This window comes from Rhincodon typus, chromosome 7 (genome assembly GCF_021869965.1).
Source record: "Rhincodon typus isolate 14 chromosome 7, sRhiTyp1.1, whole genome shotgun sequence".
NCBI classification, from domain to species: Eukaryota; Metazoa; Chordata; class Chondrichthyes; order Orectolobiformes; family Rhincodontidae; genus Rhincodon; species Rhincodon typus.
This window is the reverse complement of record NC_063338.1, coordinates 87,270,471-87,283,836: the sequence shown is the minus strand read 5'-3', so window position 1 is coordinate 87,283,836 and position 13,366 is coordinate 87,270,471. Positions and strand designations below refer to the sequence as shown.

The window sequence follows — 13,366 nt, the reverse complement described above, 5'->3', positions numbered from 1 at the left end:
AATCGAAATTCTAAGCTTATCAATTGAAAAGTGGCATACTACAGTGACCTCCTATTTGTCTGTGCCCTGTGGTTGTAGGATCTCAGTTTATGTTCATCCAAGGGACATATAATGAGTTTCTATTCATTACATTGCTACCTAGAAAGGCAGGATGCAATGACAAGAGTACAGAGAGAAAAAGAAAGTGATAGCTGTTCCTGATCACTCTCAGGAGCTCTGAAGCAGCAATGGCTGCTATGGGGCGCAGTTTGAACTCTAACTTTGGTGAGGATCCTTTTAGTCTCATGTTTTTCCTCCATTTTGTACGGGTGGCCTACAGGACTGCTCCTTGGAGTCCAATTGCTGTCACAAATAAAAACTGGGAAATGGTCTTCGTCTGTTGGTCACGGCCTTGGTTATTGGTCCTTCTGTACAAAATCTTTCTTTTCATTAACTCCCCCAACACTCAACTCATGCACAAGGTGCTTTTCAAAACACCAAGCCTGCATTTTGTAGCATCTGCAAATAACCATAAGGTCTATTTGCTACCTTTCATTCGGCATCCCTTTTCAAACAATTACAGAACATCACACTAACAGCAATTATATTGAAGGAGAATGTGTGTACATTAAAGATACTTCTACAGAGTGCAAATGTAATCTAAACCAGTAAAGCTTTAGAGATAGATTCATTCTATTCTTCTCCCAAAATAAGTGACTTGAGGCCAGGAAGATGTTACTATAACCATTATTCAATCTTAGATGCTTGATTTATGATTTCTCAGTAATTAATTGAAGATTGGTTCTCTCAATAAACCTGTAATAATCATTTCCCTAGCTTTATTGTTGTGTGATCAACACATTAAGGGATTACTGTTAATGATAATTGCTGCTACAAAACATGACAAAATAAGAGCTGGCCTTTCTGCACAGGACTGTAACAGAAGTCAGTGGGGAAATGGATTCCTCTCATTACTGTTTGGAGAGACACAATGGACTTATTGCTGAAACACTCTTTTGTTTGATTTTTCTTGCAAAATGGTTGCAGCATTTTAAAAGCTCTTTCTCAAAGAATTTCACATTGGCATAATTGAAAAGAAACACATTTGAAAAGGAGGACATTGAAAAACAGTATCTTGCTTGTCATCCATGCATTTGATGACCTTGATTTATCTTGATTTAGATATTGGTATCAATTGCATTTTCAAAAGTTCACATTTATTTAGAAATTGCTCCCTGATTCTCTTCCTCCCTATTTCTCCTTTACTAGGCTCACAATCCCCAGAGACCTTAGTACTTCCTCAATTCTAAACTCTTGTATATTCTCGAGTTTGACTGCTTTACCCTTTGCAGATATGTCTTCTGTTGTCTAAACCCTGAACTCTGAAATTCCCTCTCCAAACTCTTTTCATTTATTGTTCTTCATCTTTAAGGCTTTTCTTTCAAATCTCCTGGACAACAGAGAAAAAGGAAGGAGCAAGGTCATGGAGGATTTGAATGAGTTAAAGAATTTTTAAATTGAGGCAATTTTGGATTGCAGTGATTAGGGACTAGGACAGGAATGGACCATGATGAATATAGGAGTATACTTAGTAAGTTTGCAGATGACACCAAAAATGGAAGTGTAGTAGATAGCGAAGACGGTTACCTCAGGGTACAACAGGATGTTGATCAGATGGGCCAATGGGCTGAGGAGTGGCAGATGGAGTTTAAATTAGATAAATATGAGGTGCTTCATTTTGGAAAGGCTAATCAGGGCAGGACTTATACTCTTAATGGTAAGGGCCTGGGGAGTGTTGCTGAACAAAGAGACCTTGGAGTGCATGTTCATAGCTCCGTGAAAATCAAGTCACAGGTAAATTGGAGAGTGAAGAGGGCAGTACGCTTGCTTTTATTGGTCAGTGCATTGAGTATAGGAGTTGGGAGGTCATGTTGCAGCTGTACAAGACATTGGTTACACCACATTTGAAATACTGTTTAGAATTCTGGTCTCCCTGCTATAGGAAGGATGTTGTGAAACTTGAAAGGATTCAGAAAAGATTTACAAGGATGTTGCCAGGAGTTGGAGGTTTGAGATGTAGGGAGAGGCTGTCTAAGCTGGGAGTTATTTTCCCTGGTGTGTCGGAGGCTAAAGGGTGACCTTATAGAGGTTTATAAAATTGTGAGGGGTATGGATAAGGTGAATAGACAAGGTCTTTTCCCTGAGGTGGGTAAGTCCAAAACTAAAGGGTGTAGGTTTAAGGTGAGAGGAGACAGATTTAAAAGGGGCAACGTTTTTACCCAGAGAGTATGGAACAAGCTGCCACATGAAGTGGTGGAGGCTGGTAGAAATATATGAATAGGAAGGGTTTAGAGGGAAATGGGCCAAATGTTGGCAAATGGGGCTAGATTATTTTAAGATATCTGGTCGGCATGGATGAGTTGGACTATAGGGTCTGCTTCCGTGCTGTACGACTCTATGTAGGTGACCTGCTCTGTTCTCACAGGGTTAGCCCTGCTGCCACATAGCGCCAGAGACTAAGGTTCAATTCCTACCTCGAGTGACTGTCTGAGTGGAGTTTACACATTCTCCCCGTCTTTGTATAGGTTTCCGCTGGGTGTTCTGGTTTCCTCCTGCAGTCTGAAGATGTGCAGGTTAAGTGGATTGGCCATGCTAGTTTGCCCATTGTGTCCAGGAATGTGCAGGCTTGGTGGATTAGCCATGGTAAATGAGGGGTTATAGGGATAGGATGGTGGACTGGGTCTGGTGGGATGCCCTTCAAGGGTCGGTGCAAACTCAATGGGCCAAATGGCCTCTTCAGCACTGTAGGGATTCCAAGATTCAAGTATCAGAGTCTTGGGGCATTATCTGCTTCCTGGCCTAGGTAGGCAAGAGACATTTTTGGGAGAAGGGGAGGGGGAAGGTTTCAGACGCTGAGGTATGTCAAAAACAACACTACATCTAGCAAGTTGACAATAAGGGACAAGCAAGGTACTGTCCTTGAGTCAGACATTAAACACAAATGCAGTCTTTTGCATTCTTCTACAGTCCAGTGTTCCTCTAAATTCTTATATTCTCCGGAGTTTAGAAATATAGAGTTTGGAAGCATGAGAGGCAATCTCTCTGTGACACAAGAGATTCTAAAGGGGCTTGATAGGGCATATACTGAAAGAGAATTTAAAACATGGGCACACGGTCTTAAGATAAGGGAGACGATCATTTAGGACTACAACGAGGAGAAGTTACTTCACTCAAGAAGTTGTGAATCTTTGGAATTCTCTTCTTCAGGAGTTTGTGGATGGTCCATCATTGAGTACATTGAAGACTGGGGTAGACAGACATTTTCATTTCTCAGACAATCAATGGATTTAGGGAAAGGGCAGGAAGGTCGAGTTGAAGGCCATCAGTCATGATCATATTAAATGGCAGAGCAAGCTTGATGACCTGAAAAGTCAGCTGTGTTCTTCCAGCTCCATACTGTGTTATCTCAGACTCCAGCATCGGCAGTTCCTACAATCCCTCTTGATAGTTTACTTCTGTTCCTTTTAATATTCTTGTGGTCAAAGATCCCAAGATGTTTTATTGAAGGAGGAGCAAAAGGCTTCTCCTACAGCCCTGGCCACTATTTAGTCCTTAGCTAAAACAAATAAAGCAGCTTGTCTGGTCATCACTTTCATTGCCATTTGTGGGACTTAGCTGTGAGAAAAGTTCCTGCTGCGTTTGTTGCAACATTCTTTCTAATGATGTATGCTGCAAGTGAACAGCAATAAGCATTCAGATAAAAAAAGTCATCTATTAATTCTACTCTGTCAAAGGCTTCTATTTCTCATGGTTCAGTGGTTAACTAATACAAAACAAGAACTAAAAAGGATGAAGATTAGTGTGGAGGAAGGAACAAGCATCTGGTCAATAAAAACCCATTCCATCCGTAAGCACTTTTTCCACTCTATTCCACATCACTCTCAAAATATTAAGTATCCTAATAGATCCCAATCGTAGCGTACTTTATCTCAATTACAGTCTGCTCTGTTCATTGCCATCTTTCAGTTCTGTTGTTAAGTTCATTCTCACCTCATTTCCACTTTTTGCCATCTGTTTCATACTTCTGAATCTTCTGGTTATAAAATAATTAACAGGTATTAAAAATTTCGAGGACTGTGACTTGGGAGGGTATGTAAAACATAGGGAGATGGTTGTATGTCAAATATTTATAAAATTTTTTTTTGTGTTAATAGGTTTTGTTAATACGGTTAAATAGAAATTTTTATATATATATCAATATATTTATAAATAAATAGAAATAGAAAGATAAGGTGGAGAGTCCCCAGTTAAGTTCAAGATGTTCCATAATTACCTTTTTTGCAGAATGGTCCATCATAAGCAGAGGGAGTGCAGTTGCATGAATAACCATTATATTTCTCTATACATTGTCCTCCATTGTGGCACAGGTTGCCATAGCTTGTACAGTGCCCCGGACATCCTGGATTAACTCCAGGGGTCATCTTAGCACGTTCTTCAAGGTCAAGGTTCACTCCATTCACTTGCAAAGCGCGAATGCATCCGAGGAATCCTTTCTGTCTTGAGGCCGTGCCTCCTACAATTAAATGACTGGGAATTAGTATGGCACTTCATCTCACTTTAGGTCAGCATTTAGAAAATCATGGAAAACAAAATGCAATACAGATCGCTTCATAGTTTTTAGACTGTGGATCCCGAAACCATGAAAACTAAATTAAAGCTTGAAGCAAGATCAGAAATGAGACGAGTCCTGGTCAAGGGACAGTGTGAACTTGAGGGGCCAAATGGCCTGCTTCCACACTGTAGGGATTCTACGATTCCTTCCCACTCGCACTATAAAGTAGTAGATGTTTCTCAATTAACAAGAGTTGGCTAAATATCCAAATCTAAAAATCCAAATTTAACCTTCTGACTTCCAGTCCCATTCCAATTTGGACATTAGGGCACTTCAACATTGTACTGGCAACTATCACTGTGCAATTAGGAATGGCATGGATAGCTTCTCTGGTCTTTTCACTCTCACTGATAGTGCACACTCACTTGGAGCCTATCTGGATGCTCACAGCATCCTGCTTTACCTTACCTTTCCTTTTAGTGTTTTGCCCATCAGCTACAGATACAGGATTTATATGATTTCCATCTTGCCTTGTCATTTAGCACAGACATAAAGATGCAAGTGAATTCTGGGTGCCAGGTTGTTCTGGGAATGGTGTGTAATAAGATGGAGCCAGAATTGGATGTGAGAAACACAGCAGGAGCATGATAGCTATTTGGTAAGATACGGTGAGAGAACTAAATAGGGTTACCGCTGAAATACTCTCTAAAATACGTGGACTTAACCAAAAAATAATTAAGCTGCAGCCCCTTGTTTCTTTTTTTAAGGAACACCTGAAAGTGGGTTAATTTTTTTTATGCTTGGAAACTTGGATTTATGTCATATGAGCTTACAAAGATAAAGTTGCCATAGTCCGAGAGCACCACACCCTCACAGCATTAACCCAGGAATGAAGGAGACATTTTAAGCAAAGTGTAAGCCCGTTTGCTGAATGAAAGTAGTTCATTGGCTGAATGTCCTTTTGATTTTCATCACAATAGAGATTACATTTTCTATCAGCCATGGTTCACCAGTCTATAGCGAAGGGTGTGATCTACTTTCTGTCTCGAAGGGCACCTGTACCACTGGAGGACATCTTTGATGTTCCCAGTGGGACCATTATGAAAGTAGTGCCATTCGTCACTGAATCGTTTGTAATAGTAGCATGCTCCGACTGCAGTAGCAAGTGAACTTGGCACCACTCAAGTTCTGTAGAAACAAGGCCCCATCTTAATAATCTTCAAAAGTCAAGTTAATTAACAAGTGACAAAATAATGGGTTCAACATCAGAATGATGTATCATGATAATGCAATGATGGTGAGTGTCACGTAATTAGGTAGAACAAAGTTGAAGGGAGCAGAAACTCTAATCCAGTATTGAGACAATGTGCGTATAGATTAAACTGTACATACAATGTTCTTTCAGAAAGTTCTTCAAATTCCAGCAGCATAACTTGGGGAGACGAAATAGAATTAGCATCCAAACACAAGGTGGAATAGAAGTTTCAGCTTTGTTCACTTCACTTTCTGAGTCACAGGATCAGAGTGACATGGTGGCTCAGTGGTCAGCACTAGTGCCTTTCTGCACCAGGGACCCAAGTTCGATTCCACCCTGGGTGACTGTCTGAGTGGAGCTTCTACGTTCTGCCTGCGTCTGCGTGGGTTTCTTCATAGTGGTCTGGTTTCTTCCCACAGCCGAAAGATGTGTAAGTTAGGTGGATTGACCATGGGATATGTGGCATTACAAGGATAGGGTGGGTCTGGGTGAGATGCTCGTTGGAGGGTCAGTGTAGACTTGACGGGCCTGCCTTCACACTGTAGGAATTTTGGTTCAAGGCCCACTCTGGGATTTTAAGTGCACACTCTAGGTTGACTATTCATGTGCTTATCTAAAGGATTACAATAAATTACCAGAGGTGCTCCTATTTGGAGAAGATGCCAAAGTGAAGTGCCATTCTGGCATAAATGCTTAAATAAATTCTGACAGCCCTTCTGCTTTCCCTAAGAAGGAAAATGAACTGAACGTGCCAGCTCCATCCATCAACTAACACAACATAAAGTGGTCATCATCCTCAACAGTGAGACTGAACGTTCACAAAAAAATTGATACTTTCATTTCTACTACACCTAGACCATGTCAACGCAGTTCATTGGATGTGAAGCATCTTTGACCATTCGCAAGTCATGACAGGGGCTGTGCAAATAAAATTGCTTTCATTTGTATGTTAAAAAACGGTGATTAACCCATCAGCTGCAAAAACGTTCTGTGTTTTTATTCAATCTAACTGAGCTCTGGTTTTGGATCCATTTATTCACTTCTGTGATATTCATTTAAATGGAACACTGTTGCTATTTACTATATAAATCTCAAATGAAATACACTTCAGGAAATGCACCTAGGTCCTTCAGCCCTACATCACAAAATCAGGGCATCTGCTCCCTGTTAATATCCTGGTTACAGTTATCTCCAGCTGTCCTGTACATTGCCCATCTAACATTTAGTTTAAATGTGTGTATTTCTAAAAATAACAAAGCCTTTTGAACTACTCTCAATTCACAGCACCATACCCATTAGAGTGAACATCAGCAGCACCTGATAAAGTTGCACAGAGAATCATAGAATCCCTATAGTGTGGAAGCAGGACATTCAGCCCATTGAGACTCCACTGGCTCTCTGAAGAGAATCTATCCAGACCCACCCCACTACCCTCTCCCTGTAACCCTGCATTTCCCATGGCTAATCCACCTATCCTGCATATCCCTGACACCACAGGGCAATTCAACTAACCTGCACAGTTTTGGACGGTGATAGGAAACCATACCACCTGGAGGAAATTCATACTGACACAGGGAAAATGCATTATAATTCATGACGAAACTGGTGATTTAGTACACAGACAGTCATCCAAAGTGGGAATTGAACCTGGATCCCTAGCACTGTGAGGCAACAGTGCTAACTACTAAGCCACTATGTCCATTTTTTGGGGTGGGGAGATTGTAGAACACAATAAATATGTTCTAATCAACCTATTCGGAAACATTATGGCACAAGACCATAAAAACTAGAAGCAGCTGTAGGCAATTCAGCCCTTTGAGCCTGCTGTACAATTTAATACGATCAGAGCTGATCACATCTTGACCTCAACTTCCTTGTCTACCCCTCATTACTAATTATCTACCTTCTTCTTAAAGTTATTCCCCGTCCCAGCATCCACTGCAGAACTCTGGAGCAGGTGAGACTAGAACTCAGGCCTCCTGTACCAAAGGTAGGATATTACCACGGGGTCACAAGGGCTCTTAGTGCACCACAGTATAATCATGACAAAATCCAACTGATAAAATTATGAAGCTCAATTCCTCTATGAACCTCAGACACTGGAATTCATGTCATCCCATGTGCAAAGATAGTTGATAAAAAAAATGAAAGAACTGCAGATGCTGTAAATCAGAAACAATAGCAGAGAGAAGTCAGTGTTAACATTTTGGGCTGGAGGAAGGGTCATTTGACCTGAAACATTAACTCTGATTTCTCTCCATAGATGCTGCCAGACCTGCTGAGCTTTTCCAGCAATTTCTGTCTTCATTGCAAAGGTAGTTGGTCCAGCTTGCAGCCATTGTTTGTTTAGACGATAACACAAAATTGTGGGAGGTTTTGATCCAGGGAATATGGAGAAAATGCTTTCACTGGTAGGAAGACTATTGGGAATATTTGAACAGGAATGAGCCATTCAGCTACTCATTGTGGGCACGGCTGATCTTGGACAAAGATCCACATATGCCTTGTACCTAAAGGTTGTCTGCTTTATACATCTAAGAACCAATCCAGAGAACTGTGAACCAGTGTCTAAGTGTGAAACAGATTTATTTCAAGGTTTTAAAAATGGTCTCTGGAATCACAAAATGTCTGCACACATGCTTTGAGCAAACTCTGTGCTGTCTGTCTTCTTCGGTTTCAGCCCACAATCAGGGGCATTCAATCAAGCACAATGAGCATACATCGTTTATCAATCAAACACAGAACAATTGAACCACATCATCTATCATTTATGGAGGAGAGTTCCAAACCTCAATCGTCATTTGTGTGCGGAGTTCTTTCCTAATGAGATACTGGAACACAGGGATTGAATATATTTGGCCAAAAAAAATCACAGGGGAGATAAGGAGAATATTCTTATGCATAGTGTGCTCCTAATATGAAATGCACTGCCTTAAAGGATGATGCAAGGGTATTTAATTTCAAATTTCAGAGGGGAATTGAACGTATATTTGAAGGGGAAAGATTTGTAAGACTTGAAAAGAGGATTGGAATTTCTTGGAAGGACCACTACCTGAGGTACATGATTCTATCATCACATTATGTCTCAATACTATTGAGACTATTAGCCAGTCACGATGTGCAGGTACCCCTTGGATTGGGGTAGACGAGTTCAGAAATCACACAACACCAGGTTGTAGTCCAACAGGTTTATTTGAAAGCACAAGCTTTCAAATAAATCTGTTGGACTATAAACTGGTGTCATGTGATTTCTGACCTTATTAGCCAATCAAGCTGATTAGGATGCTTCTAATGTTGAACAAATGTCTTAGAGGACAGTTCAATGGCATCAGCAAAGGAATGTAAAGGCACAAAACATTAAAGACATAGGGGATCTAATATATTATCATGGATAGAGAATTGGATAGTAAATAGAAGACAGAGAGTTGGGGTAAGAGGACTATTTGCATAATAGCGACCTGCAACTTGTGCAGTGTCACAAGGATCAGAGCTGGGGCCACAATTACTACATATATCATTTACTCGGATGAGGAAACTGAATGTACTCTTGCCAAGTTTGCCAATGACACAAAAAGGCAAATGGTGAAGATGACACCAAGAGTCCAAAGAATAATATAGGCAGATTAAGCAAGTGGGCAAAAACACAGGTAGATGGAATATAATGTGGTGAAATATGAGGTCATTCACTTTTGCAGGAAAAATAGATGAGCTGAATATTATTTAAATAGTGAAAGATTGCAGAGAGCTACAGAAAAGAAAGATTTCGGAGTCCTTGTTCATTAAGTAATAAGAAAGGCAAATAGAATGATAGTTTTATTTCAAAGGGAATGAAGTATAAAAGTAGGGGGATTTAGCGAAATTTATGCAATGCACTATACCGTTAACAGTTTTGGGCCTCTTATCTAAAGAAAGATGTACTGGCATTGGAGGCAGTCTAAAGAAGGTTCACTAGGCTGATACTGAGTATGGAGGAACAATCTTACGAGGAGAGTTTGAGAAGGTTGGGCCTGCACTCATTGGAATTTAGAAGAATAAGAGACCACCTTATTGAAATATACATGATTCTAAGAGAACATGATAGGGTAGGTAAGGAAAGGCTGCTTCCCCTTGCAGAGAGTCTAAGACTTCTACAAAATCAGTGTAAAAAATTGCACATCTAAGACAGATGAGGAGGAATTTCTTCTCTCAGAGGGTAATGAATCTACATAGAACAAAGAACAATACAGCACAGGAACAGGCCCTTCAGCCCACGATGTTGTGCCGAAAATGATGCAAAATGAAACTAATCCCTTTTGTCTGCCCTTGGTCCATATCCCTCCATTCCTTCTATATTCATGTGCTAATCTAAAAGTCTCTTAAACACCTCTATCGTATCTGCCTCCTCCAATACACCTGGCAGCATGTTCTAGACTCCTACCTCTCTTTGTGTAAAAAAAAACTTGCCGCTCACATCTCCTTTAAGCTTTCCCCCTCTCACCTTAAATGCATGCCCCCCAGTATTAGAATCTGTGGAATTTTTTACCGCTGAGTGCTGTTGAGGCTGTGTCGCTATCAAGGCTGAGATAGACAAATTTTCAATCAACAAGGGAACTAAGGGTTACCGAGTAAAGGTCAGAAAGTGGACTTCAGGATCATCAGATTAGCCATAATCTCATTGAACAGCAGAACAGATTTGATTCACTGACTGGTCTACTGCTGCTCCTACATTTTATGGTCTTAGCTCTCTCCAGGTTGTCATAGATAGTAGTTAATTGTGCCCTTGCATTGAGAACAATATACTTAAGGCTGAGGCTGGAGTGTAAAGTTTAACCTCATTGTGCCATGTAGGTGAAGGTTAGGGGTTGAAGGTTGGTTGATCGAATTGGCAGATTCATGAAATCTGACACCATGAATGAACCTGTTCATTGTGTTCAACCAGTCAGTTCTGTGTTTGTAATATGCAGTAACATCAATTAGCACAGATCACAGACTATGTGTGTAAGTCTAGTAGCCTTATAAGAGGCTAGTACCGTTAATAAACTTCACAACATCTGTCTTAACAAGAACTTGACTCCCTATTATAAAGGTCACACAGACTAACATACAGAAAACACAAAACACAGACCAAAAACCATTGCAAGGTTGAATTAAACAGGGCGTTCACATTGCTGGGATTTTGAGGTTCCCCGATATGGACATATGGAGCAACGTCCTCATTTCCCAAACGATCCCTCCCTAACTTCCCATAAAAATGGGGACTTTGAACGCAGACCATACAAAGAAAAAAACAAGAGAAAAGAAAGATTTAGAGATGAAAAGACAGGGCAGCATGGTGGCTCAGTAGTTAGCACTGCTGCCTCACAGCACCAGGGACCTCGGTTCAATTTCAGGCTTGGATGACTGTCTGTGTGAAGTTTGCATTTTTTCCCTCTGTCTCTGTCAGTCTCCAGCAGGTGTTCCTGTTTCCTCCTACTGTCACAAAGATATTGCCAGTTAGGTGGATTCGCCATGCTAAATTGTCCCACAGTGTCCAAGGATATGCAGACTTGGTGGATCAGCCATGGGAAATGCAGGGTTATGAGGAAAGTGTAGGGGGGGTGCGGGGTACCCTTTTGTGAGTCAGTGTGGACTTGATGGGCTGAATGGCCTGCTTCCACACTGTAGGGATTCTATGAAAGAGAAAATAAAGGATTGCAAGAAAAATAATGACAATTTCCCTGACAAATGACACACCATATAATGTAATTGTTAATGTTTGATGCCATGGTAATTGATAAGGTATGGTTAATATTTATCACATTTTTAAAATGGAACTTCGACATGTAAAAACAAGACTGGAAATTATCCATTCTGTACAAATAAGGATCCATAGTTTCCTAATTGGGTCAGCGATCGTAGAGTGAAAGAGGTCTACCACACAGAAAAAGCCCCTTTGGCCCACTAAACCTATGCAGTCAAAAACAACCACTTAACCGTTCTAATCTCATTTTCCAGCACTTAGTCCGTAGTCTGTATACATTAGCATCTTGAATGGGATTGTAGGAAACAAACATCAGCACTAAGAAAGTAGTTACACTGTCCAACGCCTTACCTCAGTTTTTTACAGTGAGTTTAATGGGTGCAAGTGCAATGGCGACATGACATTCCCCAAGAGGTCAGAGGGGGAGCTGCAATTTCACAAGCATTGCAAATCATGAGGCAACTTGTGGCAATCTACATCTCATGGAGTATCCCATTCATCACCATAAGTTTCTGGATGGTTCACATATTATTAACAACGAGCACCATTGAACCGATTATTATTTGGCAGCAAATTCTGGCTTCTGTTTAATAGCTCCTTGTGCTCTCTTGTTTTACAGAGTGCATTCTTAATAAACAACATTAAAGCGGATGCCAGTGATTCAACAGTAATTGGAGTTAGCAGTTCCTTGTTGCCTTTAACAGCACACTACAGAATGGGAAAGCATTGTATTCCCACTAGATGGTGCTTTGCTCCTTTGATACAAAGTATGCATCAAAATGATGATTAACTGAAAGAAAACTTGTACCTGCAGAGCATTTTCTGTGATCTCAGGACATTCTAAAGTGCTACACATCCAATGAAGTGTAAGTGAAATGTGTGACTGTTGTTATTTAGGAAACACTGCAGCAAATTTAGATGTATCAAAGTGCAACAAGCAGTCATAAAATAATGACCAGAAACTGGAATCATAAACCTTTAGTCTCTTAACTGAAAGCAAGAGAAGAAGCTGGATCTGAAATGTCAGTTTCTTGTCATTTAAAAGATAAAACACGAACTGGATTGGGAGGGTATATAGACTATTTATAACATGGGACACAAATATATTTAAATAAGTCAGTTTTGTTCTTTATTGATGGTTCCTGCATGTTTTTCATCAATTCATCACCACACAATATGCCATTCATATCTTCGTAATTTTTGAAACATAGTTCAATAAAGTTCGTTCAAAATGTTATAATCTCATACCCATTTCAGTATCATTACTTAGTCTATTCAATCCATGTAACAGTTCAACAAATTAGCCGACAGATTAAGGTGAAAACAGGTCAATTGCCAATCCAGCATTGGCAGTTCCTACTATCTCTGTATGAATTGCCAATCTCTTCTGAACCTGCTGACAATTGTTCCTGGTGTGTTAACCATGAGCCATTCTGAATGTTTGGTTATACCACAGTGAATGGCATCAGAATAACTTGGCATAAAGGACGCCATAACTGATCCAAGTCCTGCTATCACCTCACATCCATCTATCTTCACCTCCCAACCAAAAATTCAGGAGTGCAAATACTGGTTCATCAGAGAGCAGTTTCCTGATCCCAGAGTGAGGGATGGGGAAAAAAAAAGCAAATAAATTTCCCAGCAGCAGGTCTGGCTTGTAATAACTGCAAAGAAGCAACCTATTTAAATTGTAATAGGCAACATTCAATGAGGGCACAAAAACAAAGTTGCTGGAAAAGCTCAGCAGGTCTGGCAGCATCTGTGGAGGAGAAAACAGAGGTAACATTTCGGGTCCGGTGAC

At 40.4% G+C, this 13,366-nt stretch overlaps 1 protein-coding gene across 1 annotated transcript in view; it reads right to left on the bottom strand.

Moving 5' to 3' along the window:
* LOC109930579 (contactin-associated protein-like 5) overlaps positions 1–13,366 on the bottom strand; it is a 1,093,911-nt gene that overhangs the window by 135,916 nt on the left and 944,629 nt on the right. The window contains exon 18 of the mRNA XM_048598831.1: positions 4,313–4,552. Coding sequence (XP_048454788.1) covers positions 4,313–4,552 — 240 coding nt within the window. The remainder of the gene's footprint in view (positions 1–4,312; positions 4,553–13,366) is intronic.